Raw genomic sequence first — 24,296 nt, 5'->3', positions numbered from 1 at the left:
TGTCATCATACTCTACATTCCAGGGACCAAAAACCACCTTAGTCAATCGTCTCTGAACTTTTTCCAACACATCTTCATCTTTTTGAAAACCAGGTGACCAAATCTGTGCACAGTAATCCATATGTGACCCGATCAAGGCCTTATACAAAGGAACCATAACATCCTTCTACAAGTCAGTGTCCTCCGCATCATTCCCATTGGTGTTTTTTTTTTTTTTTTGCAATACATATTGCAAAAAAAATATATATATATATTGAAGTAAATAAAGTAAATAAATATAAAATAAAATACATCTTATTTTAAAATAATTGATTTCATGTACTCTTGGTAATTATTATTATTATGAGTTAAATTTTGAAGTGTTCCAGGTTTGAAGGACACTTTCGTTCGCGTATTGAGTATAATTCGCGCGATAAACGAAAAAACCAACGCTATAATATAAAAATTCTTTTTATTGGTTGCACTGCCATATTACCCTCGAAACACCTATATGCAGTCAGAATAGATATTTCTAGGTATCCCACAAAGGAGAGAAGTTTCACTTAAATGAGAGTATTCTAATCATTATAATAATAATAAATGAATAATGAATTCAAATTAATCTTTGTGGCGTTACTAAGTTGGAATGCTCGTAAACGCACGCGAGTATTTTAGCACTTTGTAATTGATCCTAGTGTGTTTTATTGTCGATCACGCAGTCTGAACCTAGTGTTGCCATGGAAACATTATGATTGTCACGTTTTTAACAAATAAAAAACGGAGACAGGAAATTATTAATATTTTACTGTATATGATACTGTATGCCCACAGATGCGAGACACTTCTGCGCATGTCAGAAGAAAGAGAATCCATTCCGATAATAGGGTAATCAATCTGTCTTGTGGGATGAGTTGTTTATTATTATACGTCGGAAAATTAACTTCTGTTTTATGATCATTGTAGTTTTTAAAGTGGTAACTATTTTGCTTGTATCACAGTTGGAAAATCTTACGTATAAAGCACGTGATTTCGTTTTTGGTGACCAATTCGTACACCCTTTATCTTTTTCTTTCCTTCAGCATGAATTGACTATTCTTGGCAATCTGCCAGCCCCGGTTCTATGAACTGTGGGCGTACAATACAAAAATATCAGTTTACCGCAACTAACCTTGAACAATGATCATCTGCAAGCATGTGAACCTCTCTATGATACCAGTTCAGGTATGTGGCGTCGGAAAACTCTACACTCGGTATTGATTTCCACGCCACTAAACGGAGCGTTTAGTGGCGTGGAAATTCTGTCCAAATAGGAAATAAATAAATAGACAAATAAATACATAATTAAATAAATATATTATTATTATTATTGAAGTTCTACCAGGAGACTTGAGGCCATCTAGTGTGGCAACTGCATAAAATCATGAATTTCCGAAATTAATAATTTATATCATCATTATGGTATATTTAACTGCCACTGCGAAGGATTGAAGACTGGTTTCACGTTGTATATAGGTTTTAGTCGATCGGATTAAGTCATTAGCAGATGGGTTGGGATTCACCAATGGGGCCAAATCTGGAGTACTCCGTCTTCTACATCTTCTTCTCATTCTTAATTTTTTATTTATTTCGTAAATGTTTTTGTGCCATCTCTAGCTTTGTTCAGAAACAAGCAGTTTGGATTCACCAATGTCGGATAGTTTTTTTTTTTTTTTTAAATTCGCTGAACAGATGCACTCACTGGGATTGTTATGGAATGGAGGTCAGCAACTATTTCAAAGTGGACTGTGTTCTTGAAACTCCAACAAAGGTGCGTGACCTTGTCTCAAATTGACCCCATATCGGAAGCAGTATCACTTCTTGAGAATATATTTTGGTTTTTTGTGTTTTTCAAGGTGGGGAAGATGACATCGTCCACTATTTGTTGGTGTATCGAGTTCGGCTTAATGTGGTTTTCTGGGATCAATTGATAGTAGCCCCGTGTAACGAAGTCACTGCACAAGAACGATGCTGTCAGCCTTAAAACCCCTAAACTTAAACTTCTGCCCTTTTTTTTTTATTTGCATATGTTTCGGACTATTTTGGCTGTGGGATGCCAAATTAGATGACTTTGGATAGCAAGAATAAGCTACTTTTTAAATTTATTCTACACAACAAATGTAATTATTTATGACATGAAAAAATTAATTAAAATACAATTATCATGAAGACATAAATTCTTAAAAAAAAAAGAAAGTTGTTTGTAACTCTTAGCGAATGAACAGGTCATTGAAAACTTCTCTGTTGAAATTGACATTGGAGGGCGCTGTTTGCATTTTCGATATTGTGCTTTAGTGCATAGTAATGATGATTATTAAAGACGTAACCGAGAGATTTTTAGGAAAGATGGGAGATGTTCATAATATAGATAAAAGCGTCAAGACTAAATGTAAAATAATATTTTATTCAAAATAAAAACAAAACCGATGTTGGTTTACAGAGGCAAACACCTGGCTGTGAACCGTTGACACTTTTGTCGTATCGTAAACACCTATGCTTAAATGACACCAGAAGAGAAATTATGTCTGCAACTGTTCAACCGGTTCGGTGGGTTTATACAGGAAATAGCTGATTTGTCTTATCCAGGCAAAAGTGGTGTGTAATTCAATCAGGGGGGGGGGGGGAGGAAAAGACAAGCCGTAATCTTTGACATCAGTGTACTACCCTATTTATTAAGAGCTGATAATGTCAATATTTTCTTATATGTGCGTATTACTCCACCCACACAATTCAACATTTGGCTAATATTGAACTTACAGTCAATGGTCAGATGGGTTATCTATCTGATATATATCAGTATCAATTTAATAGTACTGCAAAGTAATGAATTCTTATCTCATCGTAAAACAATCGTTAATGTGCTCACCTAAGAATAGAAACACACCGGACTGTTGTTACGAAAATATGGTTTGTTCGTATTTAATAATTACACGTAAATGCCGCTTGGCAGGCTGACTGGATAACCCTTCCTCTCTCGTAGGTTTGTATCCCAATGGAATGGCATTTTTTTATATGAATATCTTTAAAAGTGATAGATGAAGCTCACCGTCCTACATACTGGCGACCTGAAGTGGCCCGAAAGAAAGTTCCAATTTTGATCCCTAGAGCACAGATTTTCGATTTCTCTAATCCTTAATCCACTCACAGTACTAGTGCTTGAGAGATTTCCTTTCATGGAAGTATTAACAAAAATAGGTAATAACAAATGCATGATACGATACATAGATGTAGATAATGTTCAAATTTAATTTAAAATTTCGAATGTGAACAAAAAATTGAAACTTTTCGAAAAGATCCCAAATACCAAATTTCATCAAACTCGGTCATTCAACTAAATTTTTCTTAAGCACCTACTTTTTTTTTAAACAGAAGTGATACGCTGTTTATATCACACGTCACAGGCTATGCTTACACCGGGAATGTGAACTAACTTGTCCTTTCATTATTCTACAGGAACATCATGGGTAAAGAGTCATTCTTATACCCAAGTGGTCCCGACACAAAGTGGTGCTGGGTTATTTCAGCAGCAACCAGCGTAGTTTTCTTCTCTTTGTTCGGACTGCTTCGATCATCCGGAGTCATATACGTGGAGCTAATTCGTACTTATGGAGTGTCCCGTGAAGAAGCAGCGTGGCCAATGACACTTTGCGACACGGTTATGTGTCTGATAGGTGAGTTGATATCGCTAAATTACTTACAGGAGACTGATGATTAGACAGGAGACTGATGATAGTTTCTATCAGTAATATCGTTAACCACCTTTGCATTTAGCTATTACTAAATAGTTAAATACAAAAGTGATAAAAAAAATATTTAACATAACTAGCTAATTATTTAAGATTTTAAACCACTTACAAAGGCTGTGTATATCTGTGAACACTAAATTCTTTACAGGCATTCGCAATTGTGTTATAGTTTAAATATTTTTTCTTTTCTTCTTTTTTTTCATTTTCGTGTTCAGTATTTTAGAACTTTTTTTTTTTTTTTGTTAAATTGTAGTACTCTGAATAACGGTCCACTGCTCAGTCGGATAAATGGCGCGACACCTATCTTTTCTATGGGAAATACCTGACTCGATCCTTGTCGTTGATATAAGGAACATTTCTTGTGAATAAAAATACTTTTTTTTTTTTTTTTTTTTTTTTGCTACCAAAGGCGAATTAGCCGCTCTCATATGTAGGTAGAAGGATTATTTTCTCCCCCGAATAATTTGAATTTTCATCCCGCAAGCTTACAAACCAGCCTTAGAACAAGAAAGGAAATCAAACCATAACACAATTGTACATGACAGAAACAGCTTTAGGTGCCCTAAATCTTCCTAGATAGAACTTGAATTGGGGGATAGAATATTGGAAAAATTATCCAGAACGAGAGGGGGGGGGGAAATGGGACCGCCTTCTTCTTATGATAACCAATCTTCTTCATCAACCATTTCATTCACACTACTTGTACTCACCACCTTCAGAGGCAAACCATTCCAGTCGCTTTCATGTGAAATAAGATGTTCTTGTTATTTTTTTTTCTTTCTAGATAAACAAATACTTTTTTTTTCCTTAGTGGATAGAAAAATGGACGGAATGTACAGATAGTTTCTCAGTTGTATATTTGATGAAAACATATAATGGTGTCACTAACTGTTGTGCGATACATGATTATGAATTATTATTGGTATCATCATCATTCTTCACGAAGTTAGACCTTTTGAAAATGATAAGTTTGTCAAGTTTCTTTGAAAATAAAAATAAGTGAAGATAAGAATAAGCCCGGATCAATTTTCGATGATTAACATTATTCAAGCAAAAAAGAAAACGGCAGGACAAAATAAAATATACTTTTACTTAGTGTATATCAATATATTTAAGAAAATGTTTCTATGAAAACTTTAATTTTCGATCTTGAATTTTTAATTTCATCATCATCATCATACGTATCAAGGATTTAGGCTTAGTATGGCCTGTTCCGGCCTTAGAAGTCATCGTTGAATCGTTTAAGAGGACGTCCTGGTTTTATTTTCCCTAATGGCTTGTACTTTAAGGCTTGTTTTGGTAATCTTTCTGTTTTCATTCTTTGAACGTGTTCCATCCATCTATGTTTATATTTTTTAATTTTTTCAATTACTGGTTCTTGGTTTAATTCTTTCATAATATCTTCGTTTCTTTTGTGATCAAATAAGGTATACTTTGCAGTTTTTCTCATAAACTTCATTTCTGCTGTTGTTAATCTTTGTTTGTCTTTTTGTTTTATTGTCCAGATTTCGCTTCCATACATTAAGACCGGTAGGGCTAATGTATTGTATACTTTTAGCCTGGTTTGTTTTTGAACTAGGTTTGGTTTAAATATAGAGTTAATTACTCCTATTATTTTTAAATATTTTGCAATTTTTATGTTTATATCTTTTTCATTTTCATAAGTGATCATACATCCTAGGTAGTTAAATGAATTCACCTGTTCTAAGATCTTGTTATCTAATACTATTTTAGTTCTTGCTGGATCTTGTCCTTTAAAGGCCATAGTTTTTGGTTTTTCCGTTGATATTATCATACCATAATCTTTGGATATCTCATTTAGATTTAAAATAGCTTTCTGTAAGTTATCTTCAGAATTTGTAATTATTATTTGGTCGTCTGCAAAGAGGAGAGTGTTTAAGTTAACTGTAGGTGAAAGTTTAATTCCTTGATGTAAATTTTTACTCCATTTTATTATTATTTCATTTAAGTAGATATTAAAAAGAGTTGCTGAGAGGGGACATCCCTGTCGGACCCCTTGGTTTATCTCTCTTGTATATGATAGCTCATGATTTAATCTTATTTGTATTTGATTATTTTCATATATACTTGTGACAGCTTTTAGGATATTATTTGGTATTTGTCTTTCTTTTAATATGTTAAATAATATGTTTCTTTTAACTTTGTCAAATGCTTTTTCAAAGTCAATAAATGCAATATGTGTTTCTAAATTATATTCTCTTCTTTTCTCTATTATTAATTTTAGGCAGAAGGCTGGGTCTATACATGATCGTCCGTTTCTAAATCCATTTTGTACCTCTAGAATAAAGTTTTCGGAATATTTCATTAGTTTGTTATTTAAGATTCTGCTATATATTTTGTAACATGAATTTAGTATATTGATACCTCTATAGTTTTTAGGGTCATCTCTATTACCTTTCTTAAAGATAGGAATAACAATTGCTTTTTTCCATTCTATTGGGGGGATACCAGTTGAGTAAATTTTATTTAAAAATAATAAGAGTCTTCCTTTGAATCTTGTTCCTGCGTATTTATATAGTTCTGAACCTAGCTTATCTTCTCCAGGTGATTATTTATTTACTTTTATGCACGTTTCTGCCATCTCATGTTCCTAATGCTAACTAGTATTATATGTAATTTGATTATGTTCGATTTTTATGAATTGTTGGATTAAAACTTTTTACTTGAGCTAAAGATCGACTGGAATCGGCTGAAAAAAAGCAACACTTCATTCTATAGAGCTGGCGTTCAAGGAAGTCATTACAAGATTAAGCAGGTACCCCTGAGTATCGGTTATAATTTGTCCTCATTTTCATTAAACTGCGGAAACGATAGTGCAGTTTTTATTATTTATTTTTATTATTACCTTTTATTCATTAGCGTTTATTAAAGTAAAGACACTTTAATTAAAGTTAATTTAATTAACTTTAATTTTAAGTAGAGTCTACTTTAATTCGCTATTACGGTATGTGTTTCAGAGCAATAAAAGAATCTGTTCCCTTATTCCCTCTGAAAATCTTTAGACCTCTAGATTATTGAATAAGTTCATAAATCGCATAAAAAAGAATGCCAACTTGCAAATGCCTAAAAAGATATAACTTTTTAATAATTTATTTTTATATAATTTTCAAAGCCCTTATTGAACCACGAAATTTGTGGGTATTCGGCTCAGTGACAAACGGAAATGCTTCAGAAAGAGTTTGTACTGAATGAACTGGATTTGGCAACATTTACAGGAAACTACTTTTTTTTTGGCACTGTTTCAAAGTTTATTCCTGTAATACAGTGTTCTTCGAAAAGCATTGCGTAATACGTTGTTCATAGACTATTTTTTTTTTTTTTGTTATTGTTTTGAGTCTGCTGTTGCATCTAATTTCATTTATTATTGAACAGTTTTGCTTTGTTACAATCGACTTTGAATAAACATTAATGTTCAATGAATATTTTTGTTTACATTTTCTACTATATATATTCTGTTATTCTGTTAGTACATACACGAAAATAGTTTTGTTAGAAACGTTCATTTTCACGTAGAAGTTTATGTCAGTGATGTGTATTAATGATTGTGCCACAAACATCGTGGGATGTATTATAAGGTGTTTTAGCATAAAGAAATAAGTGAGAATCGGATTTGGTAAAAACCGATTTATTCGATGCCAGAACAGCGGGGATGCGGCTAGTATTGCGCAAACAAATGAAATTCCAAAAGGATGGCTTTGATAACTCCAAAGCCAGAGAAGTTATTGCTGAAGAAAGTTGCAATCATACAGAGGAATGGCATAATGATCAAAATAAAAGTCTCCATATTAAAACTATTGTTTATTTGTGCATTTTATTCTTTTGAGCTAAAACAGCAAATAACCCCATCTTACGCTACTGCATAACACGTGACAATGCATCTGTCAGGGCTGTGCAAGTGGACTAACAACAATATGTAGAAGGCAGCATAAATATGCGAATTAATCGGCGGTAACTGAGAATATGCAATGGTTGGTGCATTTTTTGTCACGTAGTATAATCTCTTTGGATATGCAAGCTGAAGGAGGTGCTGAAGTATTAAAATAAACAATCGTAATAAAACGACACTGAGCTTAAGCCTCGTTTAATGTAATTAATGTAAAATAATGTAATTTATTTGACGTAACACAGTCAAATAAATTATTTGACTGTGTTACTCTATTCTTCTTTTTTACTAGCAAACGTTAATTCCTTGTACCGTTACACATGTCCTGAAGAAGTCAGACAGAAATGCTGGTGAAACTTGTAGACAATTGTATATATTTTACAAAAATCTCTAATCAACTAATAAAACCAATATAAAGTTCCAGTTTTATATAGCAATAGTGTCTGTTAATGTTAAAAATAATAAAATTAAAAATGATTTATAACGTATAAACTACAGGGCCATTGGCTGGCTTTCTGAACCAGTGGATCACAGTGCGGAAACTTCTTCTTGTGGGATCATCCATAGCATCATTAGGAATAATCCTTTGCTTCTTTGCCACGTCCATTAGTAACGTCACCGTATTTTTAGGTATTATTTATGGTGAGTATTACTTTTAATCCATTTCATAGTAATCTGATATTGTACATTATGATCATCCTGTATTTCGGATGAACTAAATGATTGAGATTTTAATAAGAAATGTCTTAAAAACTGAACTTCTCAACAGCTGATTGATTCTGTACTCGAAAGATGTAGAATATATGACTATACATCTTTTCAGTTCAAACATACAGGCCAAAAAAGAAAAAGAAAACAAATCTCTGAATTTTATAATAATGTGTGTCCACGAAATAAATAAATGCTTAAAAATCGAGAAAATAAAATAATTTATATTTATTTACAGCCAAGAAGAGATTACTTGTATTAATTGCAAATATTTTTCTTTCAGGACTTGGGGGTGGACTGACTGTTCCACTTCTTTTCTTAATCAATACTCAGTATTTTGTGGTTCATCAGTCAACGGCTGCAGGGATTTCTGTTGCTGGTTCCAGCTTGGGTTCTTTTATCTTCCCATATTTGATGGAATACATGTCGGAAAATTATGGCCTTAGAGGAAGTTTTCTACTCCTGGGAGGAATATCAATGCATGCAATTGCAGCTTGTGCCTTGTTGAAATCTCCGCATTGGATAACTTGCGTTAAAAATGAGACTCATAGCAACCAGCAAGAATCTTCTGATCAGGAAGAGAGGCCAATAAACAATGTGGATTTGGCCCTTGAAAACAAACACTCAGAACCCACAGAAAATCAAAGTCTAATGAAATTAGGTGAGAGACGTAGTTCGTCGGATCATAACAAAACAGTAAATAGTGATAAGAAATGCAATCTTGAGATAAGTAATGGAGGAAATACTTCATTCCACTCAGATCCTCTAAAACTCTCTCTGAAAAAAACAACATTCGATAGGTTTCGCCTGTACGTACTCAAAAGTGCATACCCAATTTTTGGCCGTCCAATATGCTATTTATTGTATATCATCCAATGCGGTTTCTTCACTTGCTATTACACGTATATGACTGTCATCGTGGACTATGCTGTTGACTGTGGAACCGAAGAAAGTAAAGCTATTTTTGTTATATCAGCCTTTTCCGCAGGCGATCTTGTTGGCCGTTTGTGTTCCGGATGGATTACCGATCGACAATTCATCACAAGAAAATTTCTAGTCATTATAAGTATTTTAATGATCGGTCTTGCCTTATTCATCACTCCTCATGCCACTACTTACATGGCATTTATTACCATGACCCTGATCTTGGGATTAATAATAGGGACCACAATATCTCCCATCCATATCATATTTTCCGAATATCTTGGCGTGGAGAACGTTAGTATGTCTATTGGAGTATCTTACTTTTTATATGGTTTAATTACATTCTTTCGCCCAGCTTTTATTGGTAAGTATACATATAATCTTTACCTATCATTAGAGGCATGCTTAGATGAGTTTATGATTTTTAATATCTAGTTTTTATTTTAATTTTATGAAAAATTAAATGTCAAAGAATATTTTAAAAAAATGCAAGTCCTAGGTGGCGTGATGTGGTCGTTTAAGTGATCAGTTCTCTACACACCTCAAAATTTCTTTCAATATATATAAATATAAATAAATGAATAAATAAATAAATAAATAAAATCCCTCATTATTTTAAAGCCGGATACAAAACTCGGAGATCGAAATCTAAGAGTTTCATGCCGAAGAACTATCGGCGAGTCCAAGCGTAAGTCAACGCCTGGTAGTACAACACTAAGGCAACTCGGAGCAAAGATGGAGCAAGCTCCATCACTATCCGTAATATTTTCTCATAATGTAAAACGCAGCTCCTAGTTATGAATCTATCTATCTATCTATCTATCTATCTATCTATATATATATATATATATATATATATATATATATATATATATACAGGGTGTTCGGGATAAATTTGAGTTTCGTAAGGAAAAAGAAAATCTTCTTTGTATCTATTAAATTTAATGAATTGACAAAAAAACATTACAGGCAGAGTTAATTACAATACTATCAACAAGATTTACTCAAAATAACCACCATTAGCATCGATCACAGCTTCAATTCTGCTTCGGAACCTCGAACAAGCTGATGCTACAGTCTCCCTGGGAAGGGCCGCAAAAACTGTTTTAATTTTATCCATTAACTGGGCTTTTGTATTACTGGAAGTGCGATTGGTGTCTTTTTCAACTGCGCCCCATACAAAATAATCCATGGGGTTAAGGTCTGGGGAGTTTGGAGGCCAAACATTTGGACTGGTGAAGTCGTAGAAATTTTCAGACAACCATTTTTGACTTTTCCCAGAGGTGTGGCAAGGGGCCGAATCCTGCTGCCATACATACGGCCTACCATTGGCTACCCTTGTTATCCAGGGCTTGACTACAGTTAGCAACTCCACGAACAAAGCCCGAATTCCAATGCCAGGGTTCTTCAACACCTGTTCCTGCAGATTTGCGAGGAATTCTGCTGTACGAACGCAATCAGATCGTCTGCTAGGGATCTTTCTTCTTGCTACATCCTCGTAGTCACCATTGCAAGTCTCTAGTTCATGCTTGATTGTTTTTACTGTATTCAGGGAGCATTGGGCAGCAGTCGTAATATCCTTATTTTGATGGCGAGCACGAATCATCATGATACAAGTTATTCTCTTCCATGATTCAGGTGGGTTCCAGCTATCCATCCTTTCTGACATCTTGTATATGAATGAAGAAGGGTCCAAACTTTTAAATGAAGAGAAGTGTGTTAATACATGTAACTTACGGAAAAATATAATTAATTATAAATATGTCAAATTTATCCCGAACACCCTGCGGGGCAGTCTACCAAATAGATACGTGGGGGATTTCCCAGGATAACAACAGGAAGGAGAACAAGAACTCATTTTTAGAGGTTGTAAATGTGTAGAAGAATGTTGTGAATAAAGAAGTAAGGAGAGTAAATTGTTTGGATGGATAGTGTAATGTGCCAATGGGGAGTGGATGTTTAAACACATCCACTCCCCATTGGCACATTACACTAAAGCAGTTATGATAGGAATTGTGATGGCTAGCGTGGACCTCCCACAATGAGTCCTGTGACTCTGCGAGAATCACAAATTACTAGTACTAATAATTATTATTTTATTATAATGTTATTACAACAACAAAAATAGTTTGTTATTTAATTTACTGCTTTAAATTATTATTCTGGTACTTTAAATTTTCATTTCATGTTTTGATATGTGATTTTGAATTCAGTTTAGAGAATCGTATTTAACGTATGTAATGATTGATTTTCTGAATGTTATATCCTTTCGATATGAAATAACTTTTTTCATGAAAGTTGTGTCCTTGAATATTTTTATTCTATCAGAGATAGTCTATGAAGTTTAGTTTAGATGTTATTATTATTACTGGACATTCCATGGATTCCCGGAACTCATCACGAGGGTTGCTTCACACTACATTAAATTATACTACACAATCCACCATTAAGTGTAAGTCTGAAAGTAAATCGCGAATGACCCATGGCTAATTTGTTGTTTTGTGGAGGATAAATGGAGGACAAAACCTCTATCTCTTTACGAGACTACTTAACTCTTTCAGTTTTACGTAATGAAGAGGAGAATTTAATCCAAGTTTTCCTAGATGATAATACGAATGGGACTTGTTATTTAATGCAGCTATATTCATGATGGAAAATAGAAAATATTAGGGACTAACTTTTTTATGTCAATTCAACCTCCCAGAAAAAAAAAAAGAAAAGGTTATAATCGTAGAGCATACTTTGTTCCGTAGATCGGTTATGATCTCTGAACGAATTCAGTGCGAATTCATCGTCAGTAGGATTTTGATAGAAGTCAGTAAAGACAATACAGGTTCAATACCTTTAGTGATGCAGAACTATTCTGTTTGTTGCGTTTTAGGCTATTCCTGTATTTCCACCAAGATTAATTTGATTTAGTTTGAAATTAAGACTTATGACGTCAGCGTATCGTTATTAATTTGTGGGTTGAAACACCCAGTTTCCGAAAGGAAAACACTCCTGCGTTCGTTTGAGATCCAGGTAATGTTTCGGCACCACCAACAGAAATTATTGAAGTGTTTCCGAACTACAAACACAATCAGTTGTTGGTCCTTATATGTGCTCTTCCTTATTGTAGAACACACACATGAACAGGATTGTCGATGTGTGTGTGTGTGCGCGATTGACATAAAAAAACTTATTTTTAATTCTGACACAAGATTCGAGATTTAATTGTCGTACTCACTAATTAATGATTAATGAAATTTTCTCGGGATACCCGAGCCTGTTCACCACAAGTTTGTAACATTCTCGTACTTCCATTACACTCTTAACTTTGTGTGTGGGGATGGGATAGAGAGAAGGTGTAATGAATACCACGTAAAAAATGTATCACAAAAAATGATTTCTGATACTCCCACTCATGAAATACTATAAGCCTACATACTTAGGAACCTATATCTGGTCTCTTTCAACGAAAGGTGATTTTGCCGGCCTCATACGAAGGTAGGTTTTTTTCGTTTCCCAGAACACACACGAACTACAGTCAGAAATACTGGACTTAGAGAATGCAGGAAGGATATATATATATATATATATATATCTTCATCGGTCTTCTAGTTTGACAGGGCCAGAATCATCGCCGTCTATAGTGGAAAGATTTTTTTTTGCACTGCATTGTTAGGTATATATGTTATTATCTTGTTATGCTAATCACATAATAGGCTGTTATATCATTGATAGAGTAGATCATTCATTACATCATTGGTATAATCGGTCGTTATATCGTTGATATAAGGTTGTTATATCATAACAGGCTTTTATATATCATTGGCATAATAGGATAATAACACCAATAACATGCAATACCCCAGGGAAAAAAATATCGAAGAGAAGAGATATTCTTCGACAAAATTTAATTTTATTTGAAAATGAAGAAAATGGAGAACTTGTTAAAGATATCAAGCAATTTTATAAGCTAGGTTTTCAATCCTTTTTCCCAAGTAAGCAAACAGACAAGTAAGTCAAGTTTGCGGATGCACGTAATGGAGAACTGATAGAATCACGAAATGTATTAGCTTCCTGATTTTGTGTGGTTTATTATATTTGCTACGCTATTTAGATTAATTAATTTCTACATCGTGTCATTTTATAGAAAATATTCTATAAAATATATATAGAAAACAGTAATAGAAAAAATTAAAAAATATAAACATAAATGGATGGAACACGTTGAAAAAATGGAAACAGAAAGATTACCAAAACAAGCCTTAAATTTCAAACCATTAGGAAAAAGAAAACCAGGACGTCCTCTTGAGAGATTCAACGATGACTTCTAAGGCCGGAGCAGGCCACTCTAGGCCTAAATCCTTGACAAGCATGATGATGATCATGTCATTTTATAGCTTTATGAATTTGTGCGAGTGTTTTGTGTTTTCCTCTCAATAGTAACCATCCCAGGAGGTAATTTATTCCTACCCCATTGCATACAATGCATATATTACGTGTAACTTATAAGTACCGATTCATATTTACAATTATATTTTTGTATCAATATTCATATTTACATTTATGTTTTGAGATTTATATGTACATATTACGACCTTTACATCCATATTTTTATATATACATATATTTAAACTATATAATTCGTACGATATCAGTAATTAATTCTGAGTAATACTTTTCTATAAGTCTGTTTTGACACTGGCCACTTGTCTCCTGAAGTGATAACGTGTTGTATCAGGTGCATCCGCATGGAGTCCAGTAGTTGACAGTCGTAAAGTATGTGATATGAGATGTAAAGGTTTTCTTTCAATTTATTGCTTGTTTCCAGTCAGGTGCAGCATAAGATATGAATGGTGGTATAGCTCTGGTATCTATTGTTGAAAGTCCGGAGAACAAATGCATGATGGGGATTCCAGGATATGGAACCTGTGTAAGTAGTGTTCGTAGTTTTCTATGTCCCATTAGTAGCGTGGTTGAACCTGGAGAGTAGGCGCATTTGTTCAGCCTGAGTCTGCTTCTGATACTTGGCAAGAATTCTTTTGTTGTTGAGCTGTTTTTTGATGTTTTTCCATTCTTCTTTCCAAAAGTTTAAGCTTCAAGTGTTTTATGGCAGATTTCAAGTATTTTTGATAACTTGTTTCTAGCCGTTCATTTCTAGCTGCTTCTTTAGCCAACTAATCCGCTCTCTCGTTTCCTGCAATCTCAGTATGTGCGTTCACCCAGCAGAACTTGATTTCCCATCTTTCTAGAGGGAGATTCCAAACCAGATTTCTTGTCTGTTCTATTAACGCTATACGATTCTGATTTTTTATGCCGTCTATAGTGCTTCTACTGTCACTGTAAATTGTTGCTGTCTTTTGATGAGAGGTGTTGAGTTCTAATTCTCGGAGATATGTAAGTGAATGAACCATAGCAAGTTGTTCTGCTTGGTTGTTGGAACAGAGAGGATGCAGTCTAGAGCAGCGTTCTTGTATAAGGAACTGTCTGTTATATGCAATGAAAGAACAACTTACGTTCCCTTCGGTTTTGCTTCCTCCAGTGTATGTATGGAAATCGTCACTTTCAGAGCTTTCCTTCTCTTTAATGTATGTGTTCTTTTAATGGGTGAGGTCACTTACTGTAGTGAAGCTGGAGTTTGTAGTAATTTAGATCAATGTTGGAATTTTCGTTATATCTTCAGAAGAGACTTCCTATATAAGAGAGAGAATACTTGAATTTTCAGGCAGATCGGTGTTAGACCAGCAATAACGCAAGCTGACTCGAAAGATTTTGTCCTGTATTCTTTAATTATACGTATGGCTATACTGTGTTGAACCCTGTTTAGTTTTTTGTCGGTTTTTCTTTGATTTTATTGCTTGTTTCTAGTCAGATGCAGCATAAGATATCAATGGTGGTATAGCTCTGGTATATATAGTGTTTTCAGCGCTCGTTGGCCTAATCCCCACTTAATCCTTGCGGACTAAAACTGAAGAGGTGTTACCATCTATTCCAAAGAATTAAGCCGTGATTGATGGTAAAATCCACAATGTTGCCCATTTTTTTTCAAAGTCGTATTTTATGTCAGTGTGATAGTCGATATACAAACTCGCAGCAAAAGTTTTAATTCCTCTGTACATAATTTCCATAAGTACCGAGTCCTCGTTGTTGTACTGAAAAATTAATATTGCCTCGACTTCAGGGTTGACGAGTATTGCAGCTCTCTTTCTTTTTGATCCTTTGGAAAATATCTTATACTTAGTTGGAAAGCCACATATTTTGTTGTTCGTGTTGTAGGGTTCTTGTATCAATGCTAGTCCTATATTTTTTCTATTTATGAGTTCTGTTAAGTTATTTACAGCCTTGATAGAACGTTGAATATTTTGAAGGCACGCCAGGGAAGTTTCTGCTAACTATATTATTGCTCTCCATAATCTATGTTTCATATTTTGAGCTGTCGGTAGTAGTTGTATGTCGGGCGTTTTTGGTTTTGGCATGCTTGTTATGATTTTGGCAATTTATGCAGTTCATCTTATTTCGTGGGCACTCGCTCAACTTATGTTCTTTAGAGCAGAATGAACAGGTAGTTTTCCCCCTGCAGTCACGTGTATGATGGTGGAATTATTTATTACAGTTAAAGCACCTCAGAACACTTAATCTGCTAAATGGCAAATTCTCCATACCATTTTTAACACCAGTTTTCAACAATTTGGTCCTTACCATTGGATCGACTTCAATTATTAAGTATCTCTTGTTCGTTTTTTTATCTGTCATCGTGAATTTCTGTGTATATATTGCAGCTCTTTGTATCGCTACTGAAGAGCTCTTCGTTCTGCATGAGGATTGAGTCAGTTGCATTGTTCGTATCAATTTCACTGGGAATATCATACATAATTTGCCTTGGAAGATGTTTCTTACTGGGATTTGCTACCGCTACCAACGTATCTTTGCATTCTTTAGCGATTTCGTTATGTAGCGAGTCTATGTCGGCGTTTTCTTTGGATTCAATTAAGACTCTGTGTGCGTGCATGCGCGCGCCCACGCGCTTCAGATAATCAAAGTAAATTTCATTTTTTTTTTTTGAGAAGTTGTGCTGGTAGGAGTAGACTCGTATACAACCATCAGCCAGCCATCTGACGCTGTAAATGTTAGGCTTTCCCATCGGAGGTTCTTCGATTCTTTGTTCCAAAACGTAACTTAATTACTTTTTGTGATAGATGCGAATCATATAAATATAGGAGTGGAAACAAATTTATTTGAGTGTCATTTATGCAATCTTTTTTACTGTATGTTATTCAAATTTGGAGGACCCTTGTATATTACGGACTCACTCCATGCTGCTTTTTGAGGTTGTAATATTTTTTTTTATCTTACTATATTTTATACTGTGTATATCTGAGTTACAGATTGTATTTTCACCAAGAAGTGTCCTAAAAAGGTGTGGCAGACGGATGGATAGATATGTGTGAATCAAATCGATCTATTTCACCTTGTGGGGGAAAGGTGTCCTATTTTCTGCGCTCGGAGAAATGTCAAGTGCAAAGTTGGTTTATTATGGAATATTCGTTCGAAGGGGATAACTATAAAATTACCCCTTACAGAAAATTAGTAATAGGGGAAGTAATTCTTTAAGAAAATATAAATAAGTTATCTTAATTATATACGATTTTGGATTCTTATACAATTCTCAACTCTTTGAAAAAAAATCTGAAAAGTAAGACTATTTATCTTTAAAAAAAAAAAAAAATTCCTCTCTGCAACATAATTGCCATTTCTGACAAGCATTCCTGTTTATTCTGTGTAGCATCCACACTTGGGAATCGTAAAAGAACGAGCGAAATCTGTGCAAATTCTACTGGAACACCTTCGATGTTCAAAGTATATTAAAAGGAATCAAAACAACTTATCCGAAGAATTCATTCTCTTTGTAATTAGAACCAATTATTCTCTCTCTTTCTTTTCCATGGGAACTATCTATTTTCTGACTACTGAGAATTTTTAGACCAATTTTCTAAAAAAAAAAAAAAATGGTTATCAAGTTTCTTATATGCACATTGCGTTTCATGTCTCAAATATTCTGTGCTTATCATGGCTATTTATCAGAAGTTCAGTATTTTTCGGAATATTAATTTCCTTTATCAAATTAAGTGGATATGATATTGAATCCAATATTATTTCAAAGCCGAATAGAGAAACGACAACAGTTTCATGCCGAATATAGATAGACACTATAAAAGTTTCGGTGGATCCAAGCGTATACAAACCTTTCATGACAGGGACAACTCCTAGTAAAGCTGGAGTAAGCACTGATCACTATCCTCAGTATTTTCCATAATGTAAAACACATCTCCTAGCGGTCATGTATGATGTTATACATTACGGGGGGGGGGGTCACAACCTAGACCGATTTCGACCTTTGTATAGGTGAATTGGGCTCTAAAAATTAGACGATCCCGAAAGATCCCCCGACTCAGCGTTGTTCCACTCGGTGACAGACTCACCCCGTCACCGAGAAGAACTTTTCAGTATTGGCTGTACCCAGTGGCAGGCTCACCCCACCACCAAGCAGAGCCATAATCTTAGCGGTGGCCCCACTCAGAGAAAGGTAAAAATCTACCCCCAAGCAAAGCCTCTCGGAGCCAGACCGGTTTCGAACTTTGTCGGATGTTCAAGTACAGGTCAAACTCCAAAAACTCAGCGTTGTTCCCCTCAGTAACAGGCTCACCCTGTCACTGAGAAGAGCTCTCAGAACCGGTTGGCTCTACACCGTGGCAAGCTCACCCCACCACCGAGCAGAGCCGCTCATTTGGTCTTATCTCATCCGAGGGGAACAGCAACAGCCGTGCTTCAGTTAACTTCACAGGCTACAGCATTGCCATTCATTATCCCCTCCCACCCAGGACTTGGGTGACAGCAACAGCCGAGCCTCAGTTAAAACTTCATGGGCTACAGCATTGCCATCCATCACCCAAGCTTCCAACCGGTTTCGACCTTTGTTGAGGTCTCGTCAGTGGGAGCCAGACCCAGATGTAAATACTCAGGTTGAAGTGATGCAGAAGTTATACTTTACCATACGAGTTGCCAAAAAGGTGTCGAATCACAAAACGCACCAAGAATTGCTGAAAAAGAGAGCGAAAAGGCTTCACTTCGGCGATGCAAAATTAAGTGGATATTGAATCCAACATTATTTCAAAGCCGAGTAGAGAAACTACAAGAGTTTTATGTCGAATACAGAAACTATAAAAGTTTCGATGGATCCATGGAGACACACCTCCTAGCGGACATCCATGGATGTCCGCTAGGAGGTGTGTTTTACATTATGGGAAATACTAAGGATAGTGATCAGGGCTTACTCCACCTTTACTACGAGTTGTCCTTGTGAAAAAAGGGTCTGTGTATGCAAACCTGTCATGAAAGGTTTGCATACGCTTGGATTCCCCGAAACTTTTATAGTTTCTATATTCGGCATGAAACTCTTGTAGTTTCTCTATTCGGCTTTGAAATAATGTTGGATTCAATATCCACTTAATTTGAATAATTTTGCATCGCCGAAGTGAAGCCTTTTAGCTCTCTTTTTCATTAATTTACTTTGTTTTATCTATGTACCAAGTTTGGAAACTTTTTTCCTACTCTGGAAGTACGTAGAAAATGCTTGCTTATTGGCTCATTTAACTTTTTTTTTTTTTTTGACAAAAGAAATTCGGATTTTTAACCTCACATTTTAGAACAAATAACCATATAACTCACGTTAATATAGACCAGTGATCGGCAACATTTTTAATATGAAGGGCGCAATACTGCGGGTGCCATGACGCTCGCGGGCGCTTTCGTTGCCGACTCTCCTGATTTAAATAATTAAATTTAAAATTACAATTGGCATGAATGGTTTTGAAATGTCTTTCTATATTACGTTTTTTAGAAATAGCCACACTATTGTATAGTAAACAAATACATTTGCCATTATGATTGATAAAGCAAGGGGCTCGCATCTGATCTGAAACTATATGCTTGATTATAAAAAAAGTAGCAGATGACGTACAGGGCCAGGTTTCAAACATATTGAATTTATATTTTTGTATTCATTTTTTATTTGTATTTTTCATGGTATTTTATGTGGAAAATACTAAGGAAAGAGATCTGGAGCTTGCTCCACCTTTACTACAAGCTGCCCATAAGGCACTACTTATGTTTGCATCCGCCGAAACTTTTAGTTTCTATATATTCGGCAGGAAACTCTTGTAGTTTCTATATTCGGCTATGAAATAATGTTGGATTCAATATTCCCTTAATTTGTACCATCATGTATTATATTTGCAATGTTTTTTATTTATGTTTTGTTGCATTTTAGCACATACTAGTAATGAATATATCTCTCAGATATACTGCGATCTACGCTGCAAAATTACCGCTGTGAACATCAAAGCAATTTACAATAATTTCTCTGAGGGCGCACTAAAAATTCACTGCGGACGCCATAGCGTCCGCGAGCACTGCGTTGCCGACTCCTGATATAGACAGTAAATATTAGTGATGATTAAGAACACCAGATGGCAGCAATTGTCTGTCGCACTCTTTTATTATATCCCCCTGTTAACGCTGTCTAGCTCCCTCATCTCCACCGATGGCAAAGGTGAAGGGTGATCACAAATTAAAATAGTACTGTTTATTCCATTTAGAGAATAAAAAATGTGTTTAATTTTTTTAAACTTATTATTATTATTATTATTATTATTATTATTCTGATTGTGCATGCGAGAGAAAAGAAAAAGCTGTAATAATTAATATTATTAAGATTGAAATGCAAATATAACTTTCATTTTAATTTCAGGTCATTTTCGAGATACTATCGGCTCCTACGACAACCTTTTTCGAGTGCTCGGAACAATAGGTATTCTATCGGCACTATGCTGGTTACTGGAGCCTCTTCTAGACGTTGTTAAAAAAATGCAGACCAGTTCTGTAGAGTACGTATAACGAGATAGTATTTCATAAAATCACTCGGCTGACACCAATCAGAATTATCAAACAAATTACTAGACATTTCACTTTGAATTGACATAAGGACATGTCAATTTAAAGAACATGTAACTTTGTACACGTGTTACGTGTCCTTTATGTAAATGACATAAATGGACATGTAATTTTGTATACAGCATTTTGTTACAGCAGATTATTGGTTCCCTAATTGTTAGTTGCATTTCAAGTTTTGCAACTTTTTTTTGAGCCTTTGTTTATTATTTTCTTCAAGTTCAAAATTAAAGCAATAAAATATCAACAGCGAAAAAAAAAATTGCATTTCAAACTATGATAAATTGTTATTATTAAGTATTGGTACTCTACTAAGGTCCCTTCTTCTCTCACATGCACCGCTATTGCATTAGCATGAGGATTTTTTATGTTATTGACCAATTACAAGAAATAGCGGTAATATTTTTTCCCCTCAGGTTTATATCTGATTTTCCCTTTCAGTCGTTTCCGACCATACGTGACTCTGTGGGCATTGCCCACAACGTATTCCTGGTGAGATTTTTACAGGGTACTTCACGAAGTCCCCAATTTTTTCCGGACTCAGGACCGGCATACGGCTGAGATGTATTCATGACATTAATTCATGTGTGTTCACCTGGCCGGTTTACCTGTTCTAGGGGACGAAAAACCTGATTTGCCGGGTGAAAAAAAAAAACCCAACTTCGTATGAGACCGGTTAACTCACCTTTAGTCGAAAGAGATCAGATAAAGGTTCCTCCCGTTACGGAGGGGAATCGAACCCAGGTCTATTTACGACCAAGGAGCTTCGTCTATACTAGCTGACCTACGGAGTTTCCAGGTCTATATGAACTTTACTTAATATATCAAACACTTGACGTTCTTCCACTGATTCCGTGAAAATTCATCGAAAAAACAGTTAATCGAAAGACAATTCATCGAATGAACAATTTATCGAACGACAATTCATCGAAAAAACAATTCACCGAAGATTTTAACTAAAATTTCATTAAATTGATCCAGCCAAAGAGGAATTGCTAATATCATTTCGAAACTTTTTTTTCTATAATGTTATGATAAAAGACATCCATTGAGAACAAAAACTGAACCGTGTAGACAGCTTCTTGTACCGACAAATTCTACTAATTCCGCTAGGTCAGAGAGTTATTGTAATACATAATTTGGACACGTGATTTCTTTGTTGCCCCGAATATAGCTGAACTGAAAACTGAACGGTTCGACATTTTTCAATAGCGAATCTGAATCAGATTCGCTATTTGAAACTTTTAAAACCCATGATAATTGTTGTATTGAAGAAGTTGCATATTACTACTATTATTATTATTACTACTATATGGAGTTACGAATAATGGAGCTTGCGTAGACTGAGCTTTTCCTCCCGGAAACAGGCAAATCAGTCCCATGAACAGACACGAAACAGTCATCGGACAAGAAAGACAATAAGAAACCGTATTGTTCTACAATTATTCCCTATTAAAGTAGCATTGCTTTCTCACTCTACACGGTTCAGTTTTTGTTCTAAACGGATCACTTTTATCAGAACATTTTCGAAAAGTTAAAATTTTCGGCGAATTGGTTTTTCTATGAATTGCATTTTCGACGAATTGTCTTTCAATTAATTGCCTTTTCGGTGAACTCTCCGGATACCTCTTCCATTTGTGCCATTTCTTCTTCTACCTTTCGCCTCAGTGCTAACATATATTTCTACACATCGGATATTTTTGCGACTGTCTTCTGCTAATTATTCGCTCTGCTGCTATCTCTAGTGACGAAGATTATTATTTCAGTGGTCACCATTTCTTTTATTCAGTAAATGAAAGTGAGACTACCGAAGAATGACCAATGAGCTTCGTCTTTTTTGCATACTTGACGTCAAATTGTTGAAAGAATCTAAGAAAGTCTGTTGATTTATAAAACATAACGAATAATGAATGATTAAAAATTCTCATGTTCATAAATATCAGATATATCTGCTTCTGTGAAAATTAACTTGTAAAGAAGAGAAAGTTCTTGTAAACAAAAGAAAATAAAATCTAATAAAATTTTCTGACAGTTATAAGAAACAAGGGCAGAGTATCCTAATTCACCAATCCAATAGAACACACACACACACACACACACACACACATACACATACACACACATTACCGGAAATGAATAATCAGGCAGACCACATTAGTCGACTGAAAGGAAAGAACTGCTGAAGTAAAGGGTTGAATACCATCAGTTACTTTCATTGCAATCAGGTGTTCATGGCGTTCACATCTATAGCCATTGGCCAACAGTCCCGATCTCAGTTCCACAGAATGTCTTGAAGAGTTGGAATGTTTGAAAAACTAGGATAACACGTCCAAATTCACTGCAAGAACTGCTAATCGGTTTTGCTTGAGGAATGGTAGTCAAAGGTGGGCTAACGTGTATTGAGGTTTCAAAAACTCCGATGGCCTCACAAGTTGCAACGTAGCGTGTATATATAAAGAGTGCACTTTTGTGTTTTAAATGATAATCCTATCCACGAAAGTAAACCTATAGTACATGAGTATCAGATAATCCAGTTCTTTTGCCTCACACCAGAAAATTAGAATCATCTGCTATGCATTAACAGAAAAAAAAAAAAAAAGAAAGGGATCGAGTAAGATAGAAAATAATCGTGCCTGCTATCTATTTCGATGTTCTGACGAAAAAAGATTTTTCATCTTTCAGAAAGTCAAGAAAATTGGCAAAGTGTATTTGCAAAGATTGATCACGTGCATGCCGCTGGTCAGTAATCGTCAGCAGTGTTGATCCCAATGGGAATAACAAAGGATCTTTCGGAGTTCGATGAAGGGCTTATTGTGGGTGGCCATCTGGCTGGAGCCACTATTTTCAGAACAGCACAGCGGACTGGTTTCCTAAAACGTGAGATATCCCGGGTGTTTAATCAGTGCAAAAATAACCCTTTCTTAACAGCTTAGGACAGTCCGTCAGGAAGAGATCGCTGTCGTCTGAGAGGTTTTTTACCTTGGATATATATTATGTTAAAGATACCAAGCAATTTTATAAGCTGGGTTTTTTAATCCTTTTTCCCAAGTAAGCAAACAGACAAGTAAGAAAACTTTCTACATATTACTTTCATCCTGAGATTTTTATTTAATGAGATCAAAGCACCTTATGGCAACTTGTTTAGACAAAACATTTATAAGCTCCGTATTACTTCACCCTTGGCATTTTTTAGGTATGGCTCCCACTGACGAGACTTCAATAAATGTCGAAACCGGTATGGATAGTGACCATTACCTTAATGCATAGCATCATACATTTTTCCGCAAGGAAATGTGCTTTGCATTAGGGGAAAATTCTAAGGAAAGTGATCAGATCTTTCTCCACTTTTACCACGAGTTGCCTAATGTTGCACTACGTGCAACCGTAAACTTGACTTACTTGTCTGTTTGCTTATTTGGGAAAAAGGATTAAGAAACCTAGCTTATCTTTAACATAATATATACCCAAGGTAAAAAACTTCCTACCCGCATATATATATATATATATATATATATATATATATATATATATATATATATATATATGCGGGTAGGAAGTTTTTTCAATGCACAGTTGCTCAATGACTGGCACAAAGTAAATCAGTAAAGCATGTTTAATAAAAAATGAATTATATACAAATTAACCATTACAAAATCAATGATAAAAAGAATGAATTAGAGAGTAGTTAATTATATTATTTAACAACTATTGATATTAATTTACAATTGAAAAATGCAAAGCTCAAAATGGCGACTAAACTTATTGAACCTATAAAAGCATTAAAGTTTAGCTTGAAGGCTTTGCAGAAAAAGTAGACGCAAGGAATATTAATGATGCACATCAATGATAATAATAAAACTGCTAAATGACTGGCACAAAGCAAATCAGTAGAGCGTAAAAAAAGCAGTTTCTTTTTCCACGCGCTATAATATAATGCCGTCCAGCAAGTAAACGGTATGTACGTCGGATACTTCGAAATACAAACAAATGTTGTCCTAGTTTCTTTT

General features: G+C 34.9%; 1 protein-coding gene across 1 annotated transcript in view; it reads left to right on the top strand.

Annotated features, from left to right (window-relative positions):
- The window catches only part of LOC150092966 (uncharacterized), a 60,434-nt gene extending 38,129 nt beyond the window's left edge, over positions 1-22,305 (top strand). The window contains exons 6-9 of the mRNA XM_090414116.1: positions 3,469-3,686; positions 8,164-8,307; positions 8,657-9,661; positions 20,090-22,305. Coding sequence (XP_090270242.1) covers positions 3,469-3,686; positions 8,164-8,307; positions 8,657-9,661; positions 20,090-20,235 — 1,513 coding nt within the window. The 3' untranslated portion in view covers positions 20,236-22,305. The remainder of the gene's footprint in view (positions 1-3,468; positions 3,687-8,163; positions 8,308-8,656; positions 9,662-20,089) is intronic.
- Positions 22,306-24,296: the final 1,991 nt, after the last annotated feature.

The sequence above is a fragment of the Typopeltis vanoorti genome, chromosome 24, assembly GCF_054136105.1.
Source record: "Typopeltis vanoorti isolate ZY-2024b chromosome 24, IOZ_Tvanoo_1.0, whole genome shotgun sequence".
In the NCBI taxonomy this organism is placed as follows: Eukaryota; Metazoa; Arthropoda; class Arachnida; order Uropygi; family Thelyphonidae; genus Typopeltis; species Typopeltis vanoorti.
The sequence above is the reverse complement of the archived record's forward strand: the minus strand, read 5'-3'. Positions and strand labels throughout refer to the sequence as shown.